The following is a 27165-nucleotide window of genomic DNA, read 5'->3' on the forward strand; positions in this document are numbered from 1 at the left end:
GGTAAAAATCTACCTGAGAAAAATGTCATCTGCAGTACGGAGGAATGACAGCACAGGACTCCAGGTGGTTGTCCTATGAGCTCTATCCCCAGAGCCAACAACCCTAGACTCTCCTCACACAGCTCCCATCCACTCCGCCCTCCCCCTGCTAGAGCCCAAGGTGACTGGAAGCACACAAAATTTTGTGCATTGACCCTTAAAGGCAATACCTGCATATCTATCTGTCTGTCCTTGGAAGGCAGAAACACCACTGCTTTTTACAGCCTTATATTATGTGGGCACCTTTCTCAGTTCTGGTGCTCTGAGCTTGGGAGCCCCACTTGGCATTTAGACCCCAGCAATCTGAGGTATACCTTTGGAACTTCAGCTGCTGCCTGTGAGAGCCCAGCTAGCCCTCTTGCATCTCAGCACTTCCTATCCATCTCTATGAGGTCTCCACATTACAACCTTTGTTATCAGGGTTCTCTCCAGCTAGTCTTCAGTTAGTTTTTCAGGATGGTTTTTTTCCTCTTTTAGTTATAATTCCAGTTTAGTCCTGGGAGAATGTCAGTGGAGCTTTCACTTAATTCACTGCCATCTTGGAATCTCTCCTTTGGGGTTTTATGGAGGCTTCATCTCATAGGCATTATTGATTAATATATATATATATGTATATATATATATATATATATATATATATATATATATATATATATATTTAATATGATTAAATCATTAGTAATTACTTAAACTGTTAGCCTCTTGCCCATCCCCCAAAGGACAGAGGTGTAAGACTGACAATTAAAACCCTCCAGACAAAGTTGAGTCATCTGGTGACCAGCCCCCAACCTTAGATTACTTAAGGTCTTTCCTGAAAGTCACTTCAATAACATAACAAAAGAAACTTTTTATCACAGGAATTTTCAAGAGTTTTTGAAGCTCTGTCCCATGAAAGGGTTGGAGTCTAATGTAATTTTTATTATAAATCAAAATATCACAGATTCCAACTGCAAACAATACATAAAAATTGTTCTCAAGTGCATTAAAACTTCAATGTCAAAAGAAAAACTATAAAACATTAAATCATCACATAGGAAAACATCTTTATGACTTTGAAGTAGGGAAGCATTTTCTAAACACAAAAAATATATAAGGCATTCAAGACAAGATTGATAAATTTGTCTATATTAAATTAAGAACTTATGTTCATCAAAAGCACTTTAAAGAGACAACCAAAGCCACAAAGTAGTATAGTATCCTTGTGACATCTATGGGTGACAAAGATTTATTATTCAAAATGGAGGGAAGGAATTCATATTATATACATATATACACACACAGAAATGTATTTTTATATCAATGATTAAAGATAACCCAATAGACATAGACATTTTATGTTAAAAGAACTACAAATGACTCAAACATATTTAAGATGTTCAACTCATTAGTAATCAGAGAAATGTAAATTAAAACTAGAGTAAAATACCATATCATACCCATCAGCCTGTCAAAATTTTAAATGTCTGATAATGCCAATCCCAAGAGTTGACTAGGATTTAGAGTGATGGTGTTGACCAGTAACAGACAGCCAGATATTTCTCCAGCAAAATGAGTTTATTCAGGAAAAATGAAAAGTTGAAATTCAGGATATATATTCTACTGGTAAACTACTCACAAGTCCAGAGAAACAAAGGAGAGGAGTGGGTGTTGTTTATTTAAAATATATTTTTATTGATTTGAGAGAGGGAGAGAGAGAGAGAGAAGAGAGAGAGAGAGAGAAACATCAATGATGATAGAAAATCATTGATCAGCTGATTCCTGCATGCTTTGCACTGGGGATCAAGCCCCAAATCTGGACATGTGCCCTGACCTAGAATACAATCATGACCTCCTGATTCATAGGTCAATGCTCAAACACTGAGCAACACCAGCTGGGCCACATTTACCCCTTTTGATCAAGATTGTTCTCTGAAAGCATCACTGAAAAAGAGTCAGGTTTTTCCAGATTCAGTGGCCTTTTGTCTTTCAATGCCAAGAAGGAGTTTTCCTGGGTGTCATGTTCCATATCAGAGGGAAAGTGCACAAAATAAAAATTTATGGCGATCACATTTGAGTAACATGAGAGGTAGAAGGGTGGTCAGCTCTTTCAGGAATCTTCATATAAATCTGTATCTTAGATGAGTGAATATGCCAAAGGTACACTCAGAATTGAAAAAAAAATGAAGCAAGAACTTTGGGAAGATATATATGCATGTGTAAAACAGAAAATGATTTTGTTATCTCAAAAGAAACTGGAACAAAATGTCTCATCAATAATACAACCTGTAGGTTGCCAATTTAGAGATTTATGAATTGGATATGAATTGAGAATCTAATCTAATAAAAGAGAAATATGCAAATTGACTGCACTTCCACTACACCCCAAGCCACGCCCACCAGCCAATCAGAGCAAATATATGCAAATTAACCCAACCAAGATGGTGGCCAGCAGCCACAGAGCTGGAGCAAGCAGGAGGCTTGGTTGCCCCGGTGATGGAAGAAGCCAAGCTTCCCGCCTGCCCTGGCTGGCTGAGGCCTCCACTCAAGGCAACAAAGTTTCAATTATAGAAAATAAATAAATGCCAGATACCTGCTTCCAGCCAGCCAACACTGGGAGCTTGGGTGGCAGGGAGCCGTGGCTAGCCTGCAAAAAGCCATCAGCCCCTCACCCATGCTGGCCACACCCTCATGGGGTGAGGGTCCTCACTGGGGGGCTTGGCCAGCCTAAAAACAGACCATCAGCCCCTCACCCAGGCTGGCCAGGCACTCCAGCAGGACCCCCCACACTGAAAGGGGTGTGTCCAGTCTGAAAACGGCTCTCAGCCCCTCACCCAGGCTAGCCAGCCACCCCAGTGGGGACCCCAACCCTGAAGGGGCTGTGGCGAGCCTGAGAACAGCCATCAGCCCTTCACCCAGGCTGGACAGGCACCCCAGCGGGGAAACCAACCCTGAAGGGGCTGTGGCCAGCCTGCAAACAGCCATCAGCCACTCATCCAGGCTTGCCAGGCACCCCAGCAGGACCACCCTCCCTGAAGGGGGTGTAGCCAGCTTGAAAAAGGCCCTCAGCCCCTCATCCAAGCTGGCCAAGCACTCCAGAGGGGACCCCAACCCTGAAGGGGCTGTGGTCAGTCTGAAAAGCACCCTCAGCCCCTTACCTAGGCTGGCCAGGCACCCAAGCGGGACCCCCACCCTGATCTGGGACACCTTTCAGGGCAAACCAGCCGGCCCCCAACCATGCACCAGGCCTCTATCATCCTATCTAATAAAAGACGAAAAAGGTAATTAACCGTACCTCCGCTACGTTTCCCATTGGCTAATCAGCAAGATATGCAAATTAACTGCCAACAAAGATGGCGGCCAGCAGCCATGCAGCTGAAGTGAGCATGAGGTTTGCTTGCTCCAGTGATGGAGGAAGCCAAGGTTCCTCACCTGCCAGGGCCCAGCTCTGAGCTCCGAAAGCAACATCTCCAAAAGCAACAAAGTTTCAATTATAGAAGCTAAACAAATCCCAGATACCTGCTTACAGCCAGCCACAGCCTCAGAGCTGGGAGCACCAGTGATTGAAACAGAGTTTAAATTATAGAAGGTAAATAAATCCCAGAATTAAAAGAAAAGAAAAAAAGGAGAGGCTAGGAGCTTCAGTCGCAGGCCAGCCTGAAAACAGCCCTCAGCCCCTCACCCAGACTGGCCAGGCACCCCAGTGGGGACCCCCACCCTAAAGGGGGTGTGACCAGCTGCAAACAGCCATCAGCCCCTTACCCAGGCTGATAAGGCACCCTAGTGGGAACCCCCACACTGAAGGGGGTGTGACCAGCCTGCAAACACCCATCAGTCCCTCACCCAGGTGGCCAGGCACCCAAGCGGGACCCCCACCCTGATCCGGACACCCTTCAGGGCAAACCAGCCAGCCCCCACCCGTGCACCAGGCCTCTATCCTTTATAGTAAAAGGGTAATATGCAAACTGACCCTAACAGCAGAAAGACTGGGAATGACTGGTCAGTATGACACACACTGACCATCAGGGGGCAGACACTTATTGCAGGAGCTGCCCTCTGGTGGTCAGTGCGCTCCCACCTGGAGGAGCTCTGCTCAACCACAAGCCAGGCTGATGGCTGCCAGTACAGCGGTGGTGTTGGGAGCCTCTCCTGCCTCCTCAGCAGCACTAAGGTCATCCAACTACAGCTAAGGTCTGCTCGCTGCTGGCAAGTGGACATCCCCTGAGGGCTGCCAGGCTGTCAAAGGGATGTCTGATTGCCAGCTTAGGCCCAATCCCCTGGGGTGCAGGCCTAAGCCAGCAAGTGGTCATCCCCCGAGGGGTCTCAGACTGCACGAGGGCACAGGCCAGGCTGAGGGACCCCCTCCCACTGAGTGCACAAATTTTTGTGCACCAGGTCTCTAGTAACTAATAAAAGAGAAACATGCAAATTGACTGCATCTCTGCTATAGTCACAAGCCATGCCCACAAGCCACACCCACAAGCCAATCAGAGCGGCCATATGCAAATTAACCCAACCAAGATGGCGGCCAGCAGCCGCAGAGCTGGAGCAAGCAGGAGCCTTGCTTACCCCGGCGATGGAGGAAGACAAGTTTCCCGCCTGCCCTGGCCAGCTGTGGACTCCACTCAAGGCAACAAAGTTTCAATTATAGAAGATAAATAAATCCCAGATATTTGCTTCCAGCCCGCGGCTATGGCCAGTCTGAAAACGGCCATCAGCCCTTCACCCAGGCTGGTCAGGCACCCCAGCGGGGAAACCCACCCTGAAGGGGGTGTGGCCAGCCTGAAAATGGCCCTCAGCCCCTCACCCAGGGGCCAGGCACCCAAGCGGGCCCCCACCCTGATCCGGGACACCCTTCAGGGCAAACCAGCTGGCCCCCAACCATGCACCAGGCCTCTATCCTATATAATAAAAGGAAAATATGCAAATTGACCCTAACAGCAATACAACTGGGAATGACTGGTCACTATGACACACACTGACCACCAGGGGGCAGACGCTCAATGCAGGAGCTGCCCCTTAAAAGTCAGTGTGCTCCCACAGGGGGAGCTCTGCTCAGCCACAAGCCAGGCTGACAGCTGCCAGTACAGCAGTGGTGGTGGGAGCCTCTCCCACCTCCTCAGCAGCATTAAGGATGTCCGACTGCAGCTTAGGCCTGCTCCCCACTGGCAAGTGGACATCCACTAAGGGCTCCCGGGCTGCCAGAGGGATGTCTGACTGCCAGCTTAGGCCCAATCCCCGGGAAGCAGGCCTAAGCCAGCAGGTGGTCATCCACCGAGGGGTCCCAGACTGTGAGAAGGCACAGGCTGGGCTGAGGGACCCCCCTGAATGCACAAATTTTTGTGCACCAGGCCTCTAGTCAGTTAATAATCTAGACCAAAGAGAAACGTGAATTTAAACCTTCCGTCTGATCTGAACATCTTGGGAAAGCTATCTTGTCAGATGTCATCTGTTTTTATTCCAATAAATTTTTTTTTAATATATTTTATTGATTTTTTACAGAGAGGAAGGGAGAGAGACAGAGAGTCAGAAACATCGATGAGAGAGAAACACCGATCAGCTGCCCTCTGCACATCTCCTACTGGGGATGTGCCCACAACCCAGGTACATGCCCTTGACCGGAATCGAACCTGGGACCCTTCAGTCCGCAGGCCAACGCTCTATCCACTGAGCCAAACCGGTTTCGGCATATTCCAATAAATATTTACTTTCCAAACACCAGATGATGTGCATGTCTAGTCAGGGTTAGGTGCTCTTTCAATGTGTCATGTGAATCCAGGAGTCTATACTCTGATATTTGCCTGCACATGGTTGTTTGCAGTACCTAGTAGGGGCCTGTTCAGAAATATTGAAGGAATTCCTTCTGAAGGTGTCTTTTTTCAGTAGATAAAAGTCTCCAAGTTACAAAATATATTGCTTAAGGTCTTCATCTCCCTGGAATGTACTGTGAAAAGATCGCACTACAAGAACATGGTTAAATTTTATAGAAGAAATTGGGCCTTTAAAGTATTGAAGTATATCTCCTTTTATCAGCTAAAGATTAAGAGGCAGGGAAGGAAAAATGGCGACCAGCAGGAAGGTAGGGAGGGAGAGAGTGTGAGAGCGCAAGGAAGTGATAGAGGAGTGTGTGGACGTGTGTGGTGTGTGTGTGTACGAGCTAGGGACAGTTAGATTCTGCAAGACTTCTAAGGGGCTGCTAAACTGGGCAGTCTTAGGCAGCAGCGTCCCTCTCCCTGCGCGGACACTCCTGGGCGGCCAGCACAGGCACAGCGACCACGCCATCTTGGGAAACAGAGCTGCTTGAGACTAGGATCCTGGCCTCAGCACCACCCAGTCTGATCTCAGATGCATACCAGGACCCTGCAGCCACTGGGGACAGAGACCTGTGACGACAGCTACAGACCTGTGGACACCAAAAGTTCAGAAATCCCCGCAGCAGATCCATGAGTAACAGAGCCCATCCCCCCTTCCCGCAGGCTTGCGGGCAGTGCCAGAGTAACTAACTGATAGACCCACCCCTTGCCAGGGCCTCAGCGCTCCAGGAACTTTAGCCTGGAAGTGCGCGAGCACCTTGGAACTGATCCCGCGTAGGGCTGGGTTCAGGAGTCCTGGGCTGGGAGCAATCCCGCAAACACTGGGAACTGGTCCTGCTCGCACTGCCTGCTCCAGGAACCCAGGGCTGGGAGCAAACGTGCGCGAAACCCTGGAACTGATCCTATGCACACTGCCGGCTTTGGAGCCCTGGGCTGGGAGCAATCGCGCGAAAACCAGGAACTGGTCCTGCTCGCACTGCCTGCTCCAGGAGCCCTGGGCTGGGAGCAATCGCGCGAACACCAGGAATTTGTCCCGCATAACACAGGCTCAGGGACCCGGATTCTCTGGGCAGGAGGCAGCACCAAGCACCAGTGACTTGACTGTGTTTCTTATCACCTGTGTCTGAGATCCTGATTCCCTGTGCATTCATACTAAGAGCCAGTGACTCCAATTCCTGGTGCAGGAGCACACAGGGAACCTGATTCTCAAGGTGAGGTCGCGCAAAGCAACAGAGACTCTGATACTGGATTCTTGGGGAACTCTGACTCCTGGCGCACGCTGGGGGACTCTGGTTTTCAACACGCTCCAGGGGGTTCTCTGTTTCAGCATGGTGCAGAAAGGGTCCCTGATTCTAAGGGCGCGTATGAGACCACATTGAGCGCTGACTACACTGACTCTGAGCGAGCCTGGTTCCCACCAACCCACAACAACCACACATCTTAGTGTCAGAGCTCTTCAGTGACACTAGGGTGGTGGGAGGCTCCCACTGCACACGGCCCAGGCCCACGCAATTCAACGTTTGAACCATCGGGCAATAATCAGAATGAAGAGACGACACAACACCCAGAGGAAAGACAATGAGGAGTTGCCAAGAAAGGAAATTAATGAAGTTGAAGCATGCAACATGACAGAAAAGAATTCAGAATAATGGTTGTACAATTCATTCACCGGATGGATGAGAAAATCAACAACCTATGCAAAAATCAAGAAGAAATGAAAAGTGATATAGCTACAATCAAAAACACCATGGAAAGTTTCAACAGCAGACTAGAAGAAGCAGAGGACCGAATTAGTGAGTTAGAAGATAAGGCAGAGAAACAAGCTCAATCTGAACAGCAACTGGAGAAAAAAATTAAAAAGCAGGAGGAGACCCTAAGGGAGCTTCGGGACAACATGAAACGAAGTAACATACGCATAATAGGGTTGCAAGAAGGACAAGAAGAGCAGCAAGGATTAGAAAATCTATTTGAAGAAATAATGACAGAAAACTTCCCAGATATGGGGAAGAAAAAAGTTATACAAGTACAGAGAGTCCCAAGCAAGATAAATCTCAAAATACCCACACCAAGACACATCATAATTATAATGACAAATCTTCATGACAAAGAGAGAATCTTAAAGGCTGCAAGAGAGAGACAGAGAGTTACCTACAAAGGATCCCCCATCCGATTATCAAATGATTTCTCAACAGAAACACATCAAGCTAGAAGGGAATGGAAGGAGGTATACAAAGTGTTGCATAACAAAGGACTGAATCCAAGAATACTCTATCCAACAAGACTATCAATCAAAATTGAAGGGCAAATTAGGAGCTTTGCCAACAAAAAAAGGCTAAGGGAGTTTATCACTACCAAGCCAGCAATGCAAGAAATGCTAAAGGGAATGCTGTAAAGAGAAGAAATATAAAGGTAAGAAAGAACACAGGCACCAAAATAGAAATGACTACAATCAAGTACCTTTCAATAATAAGTTTAAACATAAATGGACTAAATGCTCCAATCAAAAGACATCTAGTGGCTGAACGGATAAAAAGACATGACCCATATATTTGCAGTCTAAAAGAGAGCCACCTCAGAATAAGGGACTCACACAGACTGAAAGTGAAGGGATGGAAAAATATCTTTCAGGCAAATGGAAATGAAAAAAAAGCTGGGGTAGCAGTACTTATATCTGATAAAATAGACCTCAAAGTGAAGGCTATAATAAGAGATAAGGAAGGCCACTGCATAATACTAAAGGGATCAATACAACAAGAGGATATAAAACCCTGACAAACATATATGCACCCAATGCAGGAGCACCCAAATACATGAAAAAAAAAAAAAAAACTCCTGGAAGATATCAAGGGAGACATTGACAACAATACAATCATAGTAGGGGACTTAAACACACCACTGACATCATTGCATAAATCCTCTAGACAAAAATCAGCAAAGAAAGAGCAATACTAAATGACTCACTAGATCAGATGGACTTAATGACATCTTCAGAACATTTACCCCAAAGCCACAGAATATACGTTCTTCTCAAGTGCACATAGGACATTTTCAAAAATAGACCACATATTGGGTCACAAGCAAAGACTCCCCAAATTCAAGAAGATTGAAATCATACCAAGCATCTTCTCAGACCACAATGGCATAATATTAGAAATAAACTACAATAAAAACAATCCAAAAAACTCAAACATTTGGAAGCTGAATAGCATGCTACTAAATAATGATTGGGTTACCAATGAGATCAAAGAAGACATTAAAAACACTCTGGAAACTAATGACAATAACAGCAAAACAATCCAAAATCTATGGGACACAATAAAAGCAGTCCTGAGAGGGAAGTTTATAGCTCTACAGACCTACCTCAAAAAAGAAAACAAAACAAAATGATGGTAAATCATCTAACTCTACAACTCAAAGAATTAGAAAGAGAGAAACAAGAAAAGCCAAGGGTGAGCAGAAGAAAGGAGATAATAGAGATCAGAGTAGAAATAAATGACATAGAGACCAAAAAAACAATCCAAAAGATCAATGAAACCAAGAGCTGGTTCTTTGAAAGGATAAAGATTGATGAGCCTCTAGCCAGGCTCACCAAGAAGCAAAGAGAGAGGACCCAAAGAAACAAAATCAGAAATGAAAAGGTGAAATAACAACAGACGCCACAGAAATTTAAAGGAATGTTAAAAAATACTATGAACAACTCTACTCCAACAAACTAGACAACCTAGAGGAAATGGACATATTCCTGGAAAAATACAACCTTCCAAAACTCAATCAGAAAGATTCTAAAAATCTCAACAGGCCAATAACTCTAGAAGAAAATGAAGCAGTCATCAAAAAGCTCCCAGCAAACAAAAGCCCAGGGCTAGACGGCTTCACAGGGGAGTTTTACCAAACATTCAAGGAAGAACTAAAACCTATCCTCCTCAGACTATTCCAAAAAATTCAAGAGGAAGGAACACTTCCAAGCTCATTCTATGAAGCCAGCATCACCCTAATGCCAAAACCAGAAAAAGACTACACAACAAAAGAGAATTACAGACCAATATCCCTCATGAACATAGATGCCAAAATAATCAACAAAATTCTAGCAAATCGGATCAAGCAATACATCAGAAAGATAATACACCATGACCAAGTAGGATTTATCCCATGGATGCAAGGATGGTACAATATCCGCAAATCAATAAACGTGATACACTACATAAACAAATCGAGAGATAAAAATCACATAGTCATATCAATTGATGCAGAAAAAGCATTTGACAAAATCCAATACCCTTTCTTGATAAAAACTCTCAGCAAGGTAGGAATAGAAGGATCATACCTCAATATAATAAAAGCCATATATGAAAAGCCCACAGCCAACATCATACTCAATGGGCAAAAACTAAAACCATTTCCCCTAAGAACAGGAGCAAGAGAGGGATGCCCACTCTCACCACTCCTGCTCTACATAGTACTGGAAGTACTAGCCATTGCAATCAGACAAGAAGAAGAAATAAAAGGCATCCAAGTTGGTAAAGAAGAAGTAAAACTCTCTTAATTGCAGATGACATGATACTGTACATAGAAACCCCTAAAGACTCCATCAAAAAATTATTAGACTTAATAAATGAATTTGGCAATATAGCAGGATACGAAATTAATGCCTAGATATCTATAGATCAATGGAATAGAATAGAGAACCCAGAAATTGACCCAAACCACTATGCCCAATTAATATTCGACAAAGGAGGCAAGAGCATACAATGGAGTCAAGACAGTCTCTTCAATAAATGGTGTTGGGAAAATTGGACAGATACATGCAAAAAGATGAAACTAGACCACCAACTTACACCATACACAAGAACAAACTCAAAATGGATAAAGGACTTAAATGTAAGATGGGAAACCGTAAAAATACTAGAGGAATACACAGGCAGCAAAATCGCAAACATATGCCGAAGGAATTTCTTCACTGATACTGCTCCTAGGGCAATGGAAACTAAAGAGAAAATAAACAAATGGGACTACATCAAAATAAAAAGCTTTTGCACAGCAAAGGAAGCCATCAACAAAAGAACAAGAAAGCCCACTGCATGGGAGAACATATTTGCTAATGTTATCCCCGATAATGGTTTAATCTCCAACATTTACAGGGAACTCATACAACTTAACAGAAGGAAGATAAACAATGCAATCAAAAAATGGGCAAAGGACCTAAATAGACACTTTTCAAAAGAGGACATACAGAAGGCCGAAAGACATATGAAAACATGCTCAAAGTCACTAATCATCCGAGAAATGCAAATCAAAACGACAATGCAGTATCATCTCACTCCTGTCAGAATGGCTATCATCAACAAATCAACAAACAACTGTTGAAGAGGATGTAGAGATAAAGCAACCCTTTTGTACTGCTGGTGGGAATGCAGTCTGGTACAGCCAATGTGGAGAACAGTATGGAGTTTCCTCAAAAAACTAAAAATGTAACTCCCATTTGACCCAGTGATCCCACTTCTAGGGATATATCCCAAGAAGCTAGAAACACCAATAAGAAAGGATATATGCATCCCTATGTTCATAGCAGCACAATTCACCATAGCTAAGATTTGGAAACAGCCTAGGTGCCTATCAGCAGATGAGTGGAATAAAAAAATGTGGTATATCTACACAATGGAATACTACACTGGGGTAAAAAAGAAGGAATTCTTTCCATTTGCAACAGCGTGGATGGAACTGGAGAGCATTATGCTAAGTGAAATAAGCCAGTCAGAGAAAGATAAATAACACATGATCTCAGTCATTTGTGGAATATAGAGAACAACATAGACTGATGAGCAGGGACAGATCCAGAAACAGAGAAGCAGCAATCAGACTATCAATCCCCAGAGGGAAAGTAGGGGAGAGTGAGGGTAAGGGGGAGAGATCAACCAAAGGACTTGTATGCATACATATATATAAGCCAAACCAATGGACATGGACAACAGGGGGATGAGAGCATGAGTAGGGGGGTGGTTAGGGGTTAATGGGGGGGATGAGGACACATTTGTAATGCCTTAACCAATAAAGAAATTAAAGATTAAAAAAAAGAGAAAAAAAACATTGTCTCAGAGAAACTCTGAGATGTATGCATAATCTGGTATTGTTTATACCAGCCACAATACAGGAAACAACCCACTGTTCTCCAGAAGTACAATGGATATGTAAAATTTGAAATATTCATAAAATGCAAGACTGCATCAGAGAGAATGAGTCAATCACAACTACATGAGCAGTTGAATAAAAAAAATCCAGTCAGAGAACAAAAGCTATTTATATAAGATCAAACCATGCAAAATTTAACAGAAATAAATGATTAAACAAAGAGAAATGTGTGATTTATAAAAAGTTGGGGATATTGGACATTTATCTAAAAGAGATAGAAGGGAAAAGGATTGCAGTAGGGTATACAGAAGGTTGAATTCTAAGCTTCTGGTATTTCTCTTATGCAGGATTATAAGTACCATGGGTGTTTATATTATTAACTAGAGGCCGATGCACGAAATTCGTGCAAGGGGCTCGGCCCTCACAGCCCTGGCTGTCTGGAAGGACATCCTTTTGGACGTCTAGAAGGTCTTTTGGCTGTCCAGTCTAATTAGCATATTACACTTTTATTATTATAGATTGCCAACTATAAATGCATTTATATAATGTATATTTCTTTGGCTATATTATATAACTATATTTCATAATATCTTTTTCATAATAAATTGTTAGTATTTTTAAGGGCCTTATACTATACTTGACACACTGGTAAATGGTTTTGAACTAGATTCAACTGGTGGGGACTCTGAGTGTCATGATATGGCAGATATTTGGGTTTCCTTCTTTACAGAGTTGGTGGGTACCGAATAGTAGATGATTAAAGTGATGGTGTGAAAGTTGACCAGGGAACTCTTTCAACCAGACCATGTTTTTGTAGCAAGAATGGTTTGAGAAACTAGTTTCAGATCTTCTCCCTCCTCTCAAAGAAGGAGCGTTTATCCTGAAAAGTTTTGTGTTATTTTCTGCATGTCCCCTTCCCTCTGCTCCACTTTGCCAACTGGCCTCTCTCCTTCCAGCCATCCTTGATGAAGCTCTGAACATGGTCATCCATGCTGACAACACAGGAAGTGAGGAAGACCTTTATGAAAATATGCACAGATCCAACGACCACTACACCCACCCTAGAGGGGGCAGTGAGCAGCTGTCTTTCAATAAGGTAGAGTTGGGGCTGTGTGGGTGAAGGGAGGGGGGCTGGGATAGATGGCTTGATTGTCAAGACAACTCCATCACACTCATCCAGGCTTAGATGTTCACAGTGTCTGTCTTATAAGCAGATGGCAGTGGTAATAGTGCACACTGCACAGTTCTACCCTGTGGCATCCACTTTAGGATATAATGTCCAACAGCAGAGCTTTTCCAAATACAGGCCTCTCACTTGTGCCTACAAGGGACTCAGAATAAGAGGGATCTACAGGGGATCCAGGATAGACAGTACCTAAGATATAAAAGTGCTGAGTTCTCCTACAAAGTAGCCCCTGTAAAACCATCCTGGATGGAAGAAGCTCTACTTGGTAAAAAGAAAGGCCCCTGACCCTCCAAAAAGTTGTCTGGGCAGCACTGGGGGCAACACAAGTGAAAACTGATTTCTTTCCTCTTGACATCAATAGTTCAAAAAGTATTGCTGTTGCTGTGACAGCTGTGTGCAAGTTACCTTTCTTTCTTTCTTTCTTTCTTTCTTTCTTTCTTTCTTTCTTTCTTTTTCTCCCTTTCTTTCTCTCTCTCTCTCTCTCTCTCTCTCTCTCTCTCTCTCTCTCTCTTCCTTTATTTTATTTTCTGTTCTTACATAAGTAGAAGAAATTAGTAAGAAACTTCACCTAGAAAAACTGGTTCCCATACCAAGTTCTCCTTTGCCATTCTCCAAGAAGAGAGAAATTTTGAGACCTTGACTCTCTGTTTTTCTCACTTGAATTCTTATTTTCTACCCCTGTTCTTTGGTACTTAATTCAGAGGGGCTGTAGGACATAACATGGTAGTTATCTGGCATAATCACACTTCCATAGCAACATCAGGTTCTCCTCCTGGTTAGGATATACTGTGTATTTCTGCTTCATTAAAACCATAATATGAGAACCCAGGATCTTGCAGCACCAGATTTTTTTTCCTCAGGAGGGAATCAACTTACAAACAGCCTTTAATTTTTCTGTAAATGAATGGGCTGGTCAGAAACCCTTAAATAGTGTAGTGTCCCCATTAATTACTTGACAGATGAGTACACATTGTCAACTGTGGACAAACTCTTTTTACAGGCCCAGCTCTGAATAACAATGTTTAAAAATCATTAAATAAAGCTTTTCAAAATCCATAATGCATAAGGAATAAACATCCAATTAAGTTGATTTTTCCAAAAAAGCCTTTCTTTAAGTGCTTCTCATAAGCTATTTGAAAGGTATTCTAAAATTGTAATCTTAAGCAAAATTCACAGACACTGGTTTTGTTTTTCCTTAAAGACTCTGTCTATTTTTGTTCAACCATGTGTAATGTTCTTTATTATCCATAAATGAGTGAGATCATGTGGTATTTATCTTTCACTGGCTGGCTTATTTTACTTAGCATAATGCTCTCCATATCCATCCATGCTGTTGCAAATGGTAAGAATTCCTAATTCAGAATGGGGAGATGACACAATCCCCAGAGGAAAGAAAATGAGGAGTCGTCAAGAACGGAAATAAGTGAAATGGAAGCATGCAACATGACAGAAAAAATTTAGAGTAATGGTCACACAGTTCATGCACCGGTTTGTGAGAAAACCAAAAACCTATGCAAAAATCAGGAAGAAATCAAAAGTGACATAGCTACAATCAAAAACACCATGGAAGGTTTCAACAGTAGACTAGAAGAAGCAGAGGACAGAATTAGTGAGTTAGAAGATAAGGTAGAGAAACAAGCTCAATCTGAACAGCAACTGGAGAAAAAAATTAAAAAGCAGGAGGAGAGCCTAAGGGAGCTTCTGGACAACACGAAATGAAGTAACATACACATAATAGGGCTATCAGAAAAACAAGAAGAGCAGCAAAGGTTAGAAAATCTATTTGAAGAAATAATGACAGAAAACTTCCCAGATATAGGGAAGAAAAAAGTTACATGAGTACAGAGAGTCCAAAGCAAGATGAATCTTGTGGTTTTGTTGATGGTTTCTTTTGCTGTGAAGAAGCTTTTTATTTTGATGTAGTCCCATTTTTTTATTTTCTACTTAGTCTCCATTGCCCTAGAAGCTCTGTTGGTAAAGATATTGCTAAGACATATGTTTGCTATTTTGCTGCCTATGGAGTCTTGAAGGATTTTTATGGTTTCTCATATTACTTTTAAGTCCTTTATTCATTTTGTATTTGTTTTTGTGTATGGTGTAAGTTGGTGATCCAGTTTTATTTTTTGCATGTATCTGACCAAATTTCCCAGTCCAATTTATTGAAGAGATTGTCTTGACTCCATTGTATGCTCTTTCCTCCTTTGTCAAATATTAATTGAGCATAATGGCTGGGGTGGATTTCTGGGTTCTCTGCTCTGTTCCATTGGAATATATGTTTGTTCTTGTGCCAGTACCAGGCAGTTTTCAGAACTGTGGCTTGCTAATATAGCTTGATATCTGGTATTGTGATCCCTTCAACTTTGTTCTTCTTTCTCAGGATTGTTGTGGCTATTCAGGGTGTGCTTTTATTCCAGATGAATTTTCAGATAGTTTGTTCTAGATGTTTGAAATTTGCCATTGGTATTTTAATTGGGAATGCATTGAATCTGTAGATTGCTTTGGGTAGTATGGACATTTTAATCATGTTGATTCTACCAACCCATGAACATGGTATGTTCTTCCATTTGTTTACGTCTTCTCTCTCTTTTTACACTGTAATGTAGTTTTCCAAGTACAGTTCTTTTATGTCCTTAGTTGAGTTTATTCCTAGGTATCTTAATTTTTTTGGTGCAATGGTAAATGGGATTGTTTTTTTCGCTTCTCTTTCTGTGAGTTCATTATTGGTGTATAAAAAGGCCATAGATTTCTGGGTGTTAATTTTGTGTCCTGCTACATTGCCAAATTCATTTATTAGGTCTAGTAGTTTGTTGATGGAGTCTTTGGGGTTTTCTATGTATAGTATCATGTCATCTGCAAATAAAGACAGTTTTACTTCGTCATTTCCAATTTGGATGCCTTTTATTTCTTCTTGTCTGATTGCTATGTCTAGCACTTCCAGTACTATATTGAACAGGAGTGGTGAAAGTAGGCATCCCTGTCTTGTTCCTGTTCTTAGGAAAAATGAGTTTAATTTTTTCCCATTGAGTATGATGTTGGCTGTAGGTTTGTCATATAAGGCTTTTATTATGTTGAGGTATGATCCCTCTATTCCCACTTTTCTGAGAGTTTTTATCAAGAAAAGGTGTTGGATTTTGACAAATGCTTTTTCTGTATTGATTGATATGATTATGTGATAATAATAGTTAAAAATAAAAATATAGTAATAAACAAGATAAAATCAAATGAGAGAAAAAAATTTAGTTTCTTAAGTAAAAGATAAAAAATAAAAATGTGAAGTACTGGATAGATTGGAACCAAGATGGCAGCATAGGTAAACACCGGAGATTGCTGCCTCGCACAACCACTTCAAAAATACAACTAAAAGGCGGAACGGACATCACTTGGAACCACAGGAAGGCTGGCTGAGGGGAAATTCTTCAACTAGAAGGAAAGAGAAAAGCATACTGAGACTCAGAGGAGGCGCAGTGTAGAAAATACAAAGGTGCAGAGGTGAGTGTGGAGCAGGCTGGCGGCTGAGGGCGCGGTTGTCTGTTTCAATCGGGAGGGAGTCTCAGGCTCTGAGCTCCAGTTCTGGGCGAGTCTCTAGGGACCCAGACTCAAACGGGAGAAGCGGGACAGTCTGGCTTCGGTCGGAACTCGAAGGCAGCTTTCTCTCCGAGGTTTGCAGCGGTTGCTGGGACTCTGAGAGGCAGAGCCTCTGGCGACGGGACTGAGAGCAGCCATGACTGCTCGCTCTGCCCGCCATGTTGATCCCGTGCCACCCGCCCCGCCCAAGCCCTGCACAGAGTATTTTGCCAGATAGCCTCAGGCAAAGGCTAGATTAGCACATCCCCAGAGGACAGAAGTTCTCTCACTGCAGACACAGCTGATTCTCACAGCCAGTTGGCCTGGAGGTCAAATCACCCCTGGTATTACCCACAACAATCAAGGCTTAACTACAACAAGACTGTGCACAAAGACCACTCAGGGGTGCACCAAGAAAGCATAAAAAATGCCGAGACAAAGAAACAGGACAGAAATGACAGAAATGGAGGATATAGAGCTCAAAACCACAATTTTAAGGTCTCTCAAGAACTGTCTAGAAGCCGCTGATAAACTTAATGAGATCCTCAAGAAATCTAATGAGACCCTCGATGTTGTGATAAAGAACCAACTAGAAATTAAGCATACACTGACTGAAATAAAGAATATTATACAGACTCCCAAAAGCAGACCAGAGGAGCGCAAGAATCAAGTCAAAGAATGGAAATGTGAAGAAGCAAAAAACACCCAACCGGAAAAGCAAAATGAAAAAAGAATCCGAAAATACGAAGATAGTGTAAGGAGCCTCTGGGACAGCTTCAAGCGTACCAACATCAGAATTATAGGGGGGCCAGAAGATGAGAGAGAGCAAGATATTGAAAACCTATTTGAAGAAATAATGACAGAAAACTTCCCCTACCTGGTGAAAGAAATAGACTTACAGGTCCAGGAAGCACAGAGAACCCCAAACAAAAGAAATCCAAAGAGGACCACACCAAGACACATCATAATTAAAATGCCAAGAGCAAAAGACAAAGAGAGAATCTTAAAAGCAGCAAGAGAAAGAAACACAGTTACCTACAAGGGAATAACCATATGACTGTCAGCTGATTTCTCAACAGAAACTTTGAAGGCCAGAAGGGAGTGGCAAGAAATATTCAAAGTGATGAATACCAAGAACCTACAACCAAGATTACTTTATCCAGCAAAGCTATCATTCAGAATTGAAGGTCAGGTAAAGAGCTTCACAGATAAGGAAAAGCTAAAGGAGTTCATCACCACCAAACCAGTATTATATGAAATGCTGAAAGGTATCCTTTAAGAAGAGGAAGAAGAAGAAAAAGGTAAAGATACAAAGTATGAACAACAAATACACATCTATCAACAAGTAAATCTAAAAATCAAGTGAATAAATAATCTGATGAACAGAATGAACTGGTGATTATAATAGAATCAGGGACATAGAAAGGGAATGGACTGACTATTCTTGGGGGGAAAGGGAGATGCGGGAAGAGACTGGACAAAAATCATGCATTATGGATTAGGACAGTGGGTGGGGAGTGAGGGCGGAGGGTGGGGTGGGAACTGGAAGGAGGGGAGTTATGGGGGGGGGAAAGAGGAACAAATGTAATAATCTGAACAATAAAGATTTAATTTAAAAAATGTGAAGTAGTGAAGGTTGTTCACTTTCTCTACTGTTCTGTGTGGCACATCTGTTTCCTTTCAGGTAGTCAGCACAGTAATGAAGTTCCCTGCGATCTACTGCTCCTTTGTGTCCTAAGCCTCAACCCTATTTTCAAGCAGGCAGGATCTCTCTGCTCTCTCTGCTCTCTTTGGTTCTTAGCCTGCCTTTAGTTGTATTTACACACAAGAGTCATATCTTATACAATCCCTGGGTGGCAGTGTTTCTGTCTTTTTTGAAAAAATATATTTTTATTGATTTCAGAGAGGAAGGGAGAGGGATAGTGAGATAGAAATATCAATGATGAGAGAGAATCATTGATCAGCTGCCTCCTGCCTGCCCCCTACTGCGGATCAAGCCCACAACCCAGGCATGTGCCCTTGGCCAGAATCAAACCTGGGACCCTTCAGTCTGCAGGCCGACCCTCTATCCACTGAGCCAAACTGGCTAGGGCTGTTTCTGTCTTAATATCCGGGGCTAAAAGGCCTCTCAACCCAGTATTCAGATTTTGCTTTTCCTGCCACAATTAATACTGGGTTGGAGAGATGGACAGCCCCAGAGCTGGTTTTCTGTTCATCTCTCCCCACTCTGATCCCCAGTTTCCACAAAAACAACTTTCTCCTGCAGTCTCGCTGAGTATTTTTAATTGGAAGATCCTATGTACTGGACTTAGCCAGCAAAAGTAAGGATTTAAAAAGAAAAAAAAAAGCCAGAGGAGGCACACAGATTTGCAACTTTTTCGCCTGGCTCTGAGCATGTCTCTGTGTTCATCTCTGCATGCGTCTTTTTTTTTTTTTTTTTCTGCATGCGTCTTTTTCCCCTGGCACTGCACAGCCGGTACAAAACTTCAGGCTGCCCTTCTGGGCCCAGTTCATCTGTGGATTAACTAACTCTACAACTTAAAGAATTAGAAAGAGAGCAACAAGAAAATCCCAGAGTGTGCTGGGGCCACACAGAGAATTGCATGCCAGAGGCTGTGGGTCCTCACAAGGAGTTGCACATCAAAGGAACTGTGAATCCACTTCCACCACCTCAAGCATCTGAAACAGACAACTGAGAGACCATATCCATGGGAGAAGGGGATACAACTCATAGCAGAGACAATAAAAGTGTGAGACTCTTTAATAAAGGCAGGCCCAGCCTCTGGACTAACGATTTCCGGACCACTGCCCTGATAGGATCTACAACCACTCAAACCCCAAGCAGGGCACCAGGGCCAGAGAGACAGAAAAAAATGGGGAGACAAAGAAACAACCCACCAAGGGAAAAAAAGGAGGCATTGCCAGAAAAGGAAATGAAACAGAGGCATGTGATATGTCAGAAAAAGAATTCAGAGTAAGGGTCATACAGTTCATAAACTGGATGGGTGAGAAAATCAACAACTTATGTAAGAATCAAGAGGAAATAAAAAATTACATAACTGCAATAAAAAATACAATGGAAGATTTCAACATTAGACTACAGGAAGCAGAGGACCAAATTAGTGAGTTAGGAGACAGAGCAGAAATACAAACCCAATATGAACTGCAATGGGAGAAAAAAATTAGAAAGCAGAAGGAGAGCCTAAAGGAGCTTTGGGACAACATGAAATGAAGTAACATATATAATAGGGGTTCTAGAAAAACAAGAAGAGGAGCAAGGGTTAGAAAACCTATTTGATGAAATAATAACAGAGAACTTCCCTGATTTGGGGAAAGAAAATGTCACACAAGCACAGAGAGTCCCAAACAAGATGAACACAAAAAGACCCATACTAAGACACATCATAATTACAATGGCAAACGTTAATGACAAAGAGAGAATCTTAAAGGCTGCAAGAGAGAGACAGAGTTACTTAAAAAGGATCTCTCATTAGATTATCAAATGATTTCTCAAAAGAAACACATCAGGCCAGAAGGGAATGGAATGAAGTATACAAAGTGATGCAAAGCAAGGGACTGAATCCAAGAATACTCTATCCAGTAAGGCTATCATTCAAAATTGAAGGGGAAATCAGGAGCTTCACAGACAAAAAAAAAAAAGCATCCAAATTGGAAAAGAAGATATGAAAATGTCATTATTCACAGATGACATGACATTATACATAGAAAACCCAAAGACTCCATCAAAAAAGTACTAGACTTAATAAATGAATTTGGCAATGTAGCAGGATATAAAATTAACAACCAGAAATCTATGGCTTTTTTATACACCAACAATGAACTCAGAGAAAGAGAAACTAAAAAAAAATACCATTTATCATTGCAACATAAAAATTAAGATATCTAGGAATAAATTTAACCAAGGAAGTAAAGGACCTGTACTCAAAAAATTACAGGATGCTGAAAAAAGAGATGGAGGAAGACATAAATAAATGGTAATATACTGTGCTCATGGATTGGTAGAATCAACATCATTAAATATCCATACTACCCAAAGCAATCTATAGATTCAATGAAATCTGCATTAAAATACCAATGGCATATTTCACAGACCTAGAACAAACTCTCCAAAAATTAATCTGGAACAATAACAAAAAAAAGACCCCGAATAGCTGCATCAATCTTGAGAACGAAGAACAAAGTTGGAGGGATCCCAATACCAGATAGCAAGCTATACTACAAAGCCACTATTCTCAAAACTGCCTGGTACTGGTAGAAGAACAGACATATATGCCAATGGAACAGAACAGAGACCCCAGAAATCCACCCAAGCCATTATGCTCAATTATTATTTGACAAAGGAGGCAAGAGCATACAATGGAGTCAAGACAGTCTCTTCAATAAATGGTGTTGGGAAAGTTGGACAGATACATTTTTTAAAAATGAAAATAGGCCACCAACTTAATTCATACACAAAAATAAACTCAAAATGGAGAAAGGACTTAAAAGTAAGACAGGAAACCATAAAAATCTTAGAAGAATCCATAGGCAGCAAAATATCAGACACATGTGGTAGCAATATCTTTTCTGATACAGCTTTTGGGTGCAGGTTGCTCTGGGTTGCACAGTCAGAGCTCCCCTGTGGCCTGGACTGGGGCATGTTCTGAATTGCTCCAGGTCACCCAAATAGTAGGTCCCAGGGCTGGGTGCTGCGTGGCCCTGGGTCAGGCTAGCAGTACCGTCTGGGGTGGGGGTGGGGTAGAGGGTTCCCCCTAGATTGCACTCACTGCAGGGTCTTGGAGGCAGATCCTAGGATGCTAGATCCAAGTGAGCTGGTGAGGGGGCCTCGCGTGGGATCTCACTCTGGTGGCATGCACTCCCTGCAGATGCCTGGGAGCTTGCCAGGAGGTACTGGGCCACTCACTGCCAGGACACGGTGGTTCCACACGGGTTGTGGCTCGCAAGCAGCATTCTCTGGGCATTCTCCGCCCTTCCTTATTAAAAATTGTCCCCTCAGCTGTGTCTAATTTGTTAATTCAGGATGGATGGTCTCTGATTTAGTTGCTTTTTTTTGGCTGGCCCCAGGAGGAGATGCATGACACTGCTGCCTATTCAGCCACCATTTTACATCTGAAGCTATTTTCATCTTAATGTTAGATTTTGGTGTTTTGTGATTACATACATTTTCATCAAATTCTTTTTTATAGTTATCATCAAGCAGGAAGTTCCTATAAAATGTCAGCAGGATTTCTTTTGTAGATGTGACCAACAAAGTATGCCCATTGATGATTCCTTCTTTATTTAAAGAGCAAAGGAGAATAATTATTGTACTTTATCCTCTTGAATTAGAAGAACTGTTCCACCAGCCCAACTTCCACCTAAGAGCTGGTCCAGGGTTGGGAATCTGATTGATACCAGCAGTTGTCCATTATATACCAACAGTCTGCGATGAACACCAGTTGACAGTTGTCTGTACCACCAGCTCTAGGACCCCTCTTCTGGAAACTGGTGATGGGCTGTTCTTACTGGCTGCTACCACAGACCCAGTATACTCAGTGCTGGTGCAGCAGGTTTCCACAGCCGCCATCTTAGACCTTCCCTACATAGACCCATTACATACTCACTTGTATTTTTTTTAAGAACATGTAAGTGTCATGTTCTAAGTTGTGACAATTTCTTATTCATATTGACCTCAGAAGGAGAGATCACTTCTAAATTCCCTAAACAAGAGGGATCCCAAACCAAGTGGCCTTAAGAGCAGCAGACACAGGGGAGAACAGTGAGGTACTTTTGTGGGAATATACGAGTAAGTGTGTGTGCCCACACACATGTACATGTGAAGGCTATGAGTGTGATGCATGTGACTCATTTACTGAGTATTTAATATGTATGAGTGCCCTTGCCAGGGCTCAGTTAGTTGGAGCATCATCCCATGCATCCAAAGATTGTGGTTTTGATTCCCATTTAGGGCACATACCTAGGTTGTGGGTTGATTCCCTGTTGAGACAAGTAGGAGAGGCAACCGATCAGTGTTTCTCTCTCACATCAATGTTTCTCTCTCTCTCAATCAATTAAAAAACATGAATCCTGTATGAATGTGTGTGTGTGTGTGTGTGTGTGTGTGTGTGTGTGTGTGTGTGTGTTGAGTCCTAGAATACAGCTGTGCAAAAGGTGTAGGACTGTTGCGGGGGGGAGGGGGAGGAGGCATGCAGCGCATGTCTGTATGGGCACCTATACTTTCTGTATGTGCCCTGATGAACATGAGAAGGGGGCACAGTGTCTGTTCATTCTATATTCCCTGCATCTAACTTATGCATTGCACCTTGTGATTGTCCTGTCCCTACAAAATGAGTTAACTTCAGTGGCCAGAAGTGTCTCTCTCTTTTTTTATCATTGCCTCTATACTTCATCCTACAGATGTTGATGACCTGGGCCTACCCAATTCCTCAGCCTTCTTCCATCCTCTCCCTGCCTCAGGTCTGGTATGAGCAGTCATCCTTGCAGTCAGGCCTGAGGGCATCTTTAGCCCAAGAATTTTTTCTGAAGAGTTGAGGACTAAAGGTAGGATGTGTCTTTGGAAGATACTGTTCCCTTTTCATTTCCGTTCAGCTATCCATCCCTGCCCCAAGTTGGGCGGTGGAACCAGAGGGAGAGGAGGGCATGGCTCCTGACCAGGAGGCTTAGGATCTCCTAATGCCTACTGCACTGACCTGCGGATAGCAGTGTCTCACCCACAGGCTAGCACAGCTGTGCTAAAGGAGGGCACATATGTGGAGCTCGACTTCCCTTCAGTTCTCCCCACTCCTTGCATGACTCTGAGGGCCTTGGTGTGTTCAGGTTCCCTCCAAGCATCTATCCATAGAGCTTCTCTGATGTCCTGATCCAGGAAGGTAAGAGAAGGGGGACTGGGGCAGCTCCTGGATTATTATTAAGAGACTAATGGCCTGGTGCACAAATATTTGTGCACTCGGGGGGTGGGGGGGGGCATGTCCCCTCAGCCCGGCCTGCATCCTCTCCAATCTGGGACCCCTGGAAGGATGTCCTACTGCCGGTTTTCAGGGATCAGGCCTAAACTGGCAGTTGGACATCCCTCTCACAATCTGGGACTGCTGGCTCCTAACCACTCATCTGCCTGCCTGCCTGATTGCCCCTAACCACTCTGCCTGCCAGCCTGCTTGCCCCCAACTTCCCCCCACCACCAGCCTACTCGCCCCCAAATGCCCCCCCCCTGCCAGCCTGATCACCCCCAACTGTACCCCGTACCAATGTGCTCACCCAAACTATCCCCCTTGCCAGCCTGCTCACCCCTAACTGCCCCCCCCCCCCCGTTGGCCTGCTTGCCCCCAACTGCCCCCCTGCTGGCCTGCTCACTCCAAATGGTTCCATCTTCTATTCCATTTGTGTCCTTTCCACCCCTAAGTTAATGTCGTGTCCTTAATATGTGGTTATGAGATGGCTCTGTGACTGAGTTGGGAAACATTTCACGTTTCTCTTTCCTTTCCTTTCATCTCAGGATAACTGAGCTCTGCAGTTTGTGTGGGACCAAAGGCCCTGGGAATACAATGCTGAGCCCTCTGAACTCATTTTATTCTTTATTGTATTATTTGATTCCTGGGGCTGAATTAAACATGAAACAGAAGAAAATATACCCTTAGATATAGAATCTGAGTCATTACCTGGAGATTTCTGAGGGAGTTGACACTGAGGCATGAGACACATGTGTTTATTGGTCAGTTTCCTCAACTATGGAATGAAGGTTGATCCTGCCCCTCGGATCCTTTGGAGGTTGGATATGATGCATCCAGAGGGATTAACTGGCAGCTCGGAGAGTAAGATCAGAAGTCAACAGACACTTGTTTCCCTTACCCAGACAGTTAGAAAAACACAACTCCTTTTATCATAACAGCAGCAAGGGCCATGCCTGTGGGAGGAGGAGTAGGGAACCAGCGCTTCCCCCTTGCTCCTTCCCCGCCCTCCCACCCTCCATCCCTGCACTGGTCCAGCTGCTATCACTATCATGGAACCGCTCAACACAGGCTCTGGCCCCGCCCATCTCACAGGGAGGAGCATGTGCAGTTTCTTGCAGACACAGAAGCAGCTGTGGAGTAGGGAGGTGGCAGTTATTCCCCTGAGCAGGCGCTGAAGTCCTTGTTGAAGTCTCTACTCTGGAGCCTGCGAGTCCGAGTCCTTGGAGGCTGCACAGTGGAGGTGCCACATTCCTTTAAGTAGAAAGTAAAGATTGATAGGAGCCTGCCGGCTGGGGGGAAGGACCAGGAGGTCTGCCTTGCACCCATTCACCAATCCCCAGTCCCGCTTCGCTGATCGAGCTGTCTGAGCCCCGTTGGCCGCCAGGGACGCACACGGGGCAGGGCCCCTGCGATCACCGCTCCCGCCTGAGCCCTGCCAGCCGGGGCCACACACGGGGGCCTGGATGGCAGCTCCCACTGTCCCACCCTGCCTGCATTATGCAAATTAACCGCCATATTTGTTGGCGGTTAATTTGCATATCGCTCTGATTGGCTGGTGGGCATAGTGAGGGTACGGTCAATTTGCATCTTTGTCTTTTATTAGATAGGGTGCAGCCAGAATTGTAGGGCAGACAGACCTGAAGTTTGTCCTCTAGCTATGGTTTAAAGCATAGAAGGAGTTCTTCCAATATCAGGCCAGCATAGCAGGTTGGGAGCACGGCTGCCCAGCCCACCAGGCCATAGGGCCACTGAGGTTAGAAGTCCTGCTGTCCTCATGCTCCCAACACTTCTTCATGAAAAACCTAAAGGATACTGCTAGATACAGGTGAGCTCGTGACTGCCACTCTGTAAAGTCATTTGTCCTGCTCTTGGTGCTTCTGTCTTCCCCAGTGCATGTTACCCTAGTGTGGCCATGTGGTACCTGGGGAGGCCAAGGTGAAGCATAGTAACCTCCATCTTGGGTAAAAACTGCTGTTTAAAATTTTAACCCTGCTATTTTGGCTTCTGTAAACATTTGCTTGCTTAAATAATAGGGAAAAATAAGACTACTCCCATTCCAGAGAGGCCATAAACTATGTTCCAGATAGAGCTATCAGTGCTGGTGCCAGGCCAGACATTGAGATGTGGTCTCACAGCCCCTTCCCAGCACACAGGACCTCTTTCTCAGAAGGTCTGGAAGTCTCATTCCAAATTTGGAAGACAAAGATCTGAAAAAAGTATAAATAGGAAAGACTTCCTCTATTTGGAGCCCAGAATTTGACAGAGACACTCTACTCTGAGCCCGCTAGTACTAGCGTAATAATAAAAGATTCCAAATTAATTTGGCTTATTAAGGCGTCTTCTGGTTTACAATATAACAAAGGGAGGCCTTAACCCAATACCAGGGTCCAGGTTCATACCATGGCCCAAGAAAGGATTTGGGAGTATTACAGAAACATTTAGCAAAGCACAGTAAATTTATTAAAGCAATAGTATGCACTTAAGAAGTGAGTGCAGGTGATCTTGGAGAACAAAATGCCCCATGGTGTCTGGGTGGAAAGTTTTTATTAAACACTAGAGACCCAGTGCATGAAAATTCATGCACTGGAGAGGCAGGCAGTTCCTCAGCCTAGCCTGCTCCCTCTCACAGTCTGGGAGCCCTCAGGGGTGGGAGGTGACCTGGCAATCAGGGGCAGGTGATGCCCCCATCACACCTCTGCTGCTGCCACTGCTGGAAGCACAAGCCTCGGCCGGCTCTGGTTACCTGAGTCTCAGATGGCCCTGGGCAGCTGGACAGCTGCCATCCAAGGCTTGCCTGAGCCTCGGGCTGGCCCTGGGTGGCTGGGCAGCCACCATCCGAGGCTTGCCTGCGCCTCAGACGTCAGCTGGGCAGCCGCCATCTGAGGCTTGCCTGTGTCTCGGGCCAGCCCTAGGTGGCTGAGGGGCTGAAGGGACTGAGGGACTCCAGAGGCAGGCGTGCGGCACGGCGGGGCCCAGGCCCAGCCTTGCCGCGCGCCTGTCACCCCGGCGGGACTGAGGAGACTGGGTGTCACCATCTTGTGGCTGTGGGTGCCACCATCTTTGAGGGTGGGGCAGTCAATTAGCATATTCCCTCCTTATTGGCTGTGGGCACTGCCATCTTTGAGGGCGGGAAAGTCAATTAGCATATTCCCTCCTTATTGGCTGTGGGCGCCATCATCTTTGTGACAGTATGAGGGTCAATTAGCATATTCCCTCTTTATTAGATAGGATGTGTGGGATGGGGGGGTAGGGTGATCCTCAGGCTTCTGATGCTGGTGGGGTGACTGCTGGCGGTTTGTCTTCATCGATCCTCTCCAGATAGAGATTTCATTTTTGGTCCCTATGAAAGTTCCTGGGGAGGTCTCAAAACCATAATGCCAATTTATTATAAAGATATTATAATGGCCCTGTTGGTCACTTTTAGATCAGAATAGCTGCTGAATCTACTTGAGACCAGTTTACTTTATCTCAATTACAGGAAATTGGGGAGGGG

The 27165-nt window shown here is 43.9% G+C and overlaps 2 protein-coding genes across 2 annotated transcripts in view; one reads left to right on the forward strand and one right to left on the reverse strand.

The window, feature by feature from the left end:
• The window catches only part of ARHGEF4 (Rho guanine nucleotide exchange factor 4), a 94715-nt gene that overhangs the window by 36074 nt on the left and 31476 nt on the right, over positions 1 to 27165 (forward strand). The window contains 1 exon segment of the mRNA XM_036297737.1: positions 12911 to 13050. Coding sequence (XP_036153630.1) covers positions 12934 to 13050 — 117 coding nt within the window. The 5' untranslated portion in view covers positions 12911 to 12933.
• The window catches only part of FAM168B (family with sequence similarity 168 member B), a 135828-nt gene continuing 133360 nt past the window's right edge, over positions 24698 to 27165 (reverse strand). The window contains exon 7 of the mRNA XM_036297725.1: positions 24698 to 24923. The gene's annotated coding sequence lies outside the window, so the exon portion shown is untranslated. The remainder of the gene's footprint in view (positions 24924 to 27165) is intronic.

The sequence above is a fragment of the Myotis myotis genome, unplaced genomic scaffold (assembly GCF_014108235.1).
Source record: "Myotis myotis isolate mMyoMyo1 unplaced genomic scaffold, mMyoMyo1.p scaffold_m19_p_3, whole genome shotgun sequence".
Lineage (NCBI taxonomy): Eukaryota > Metazoa > Chordata > Mammalia > Chiroptera > Vespertilionidae > Myotis > Myotis myotis.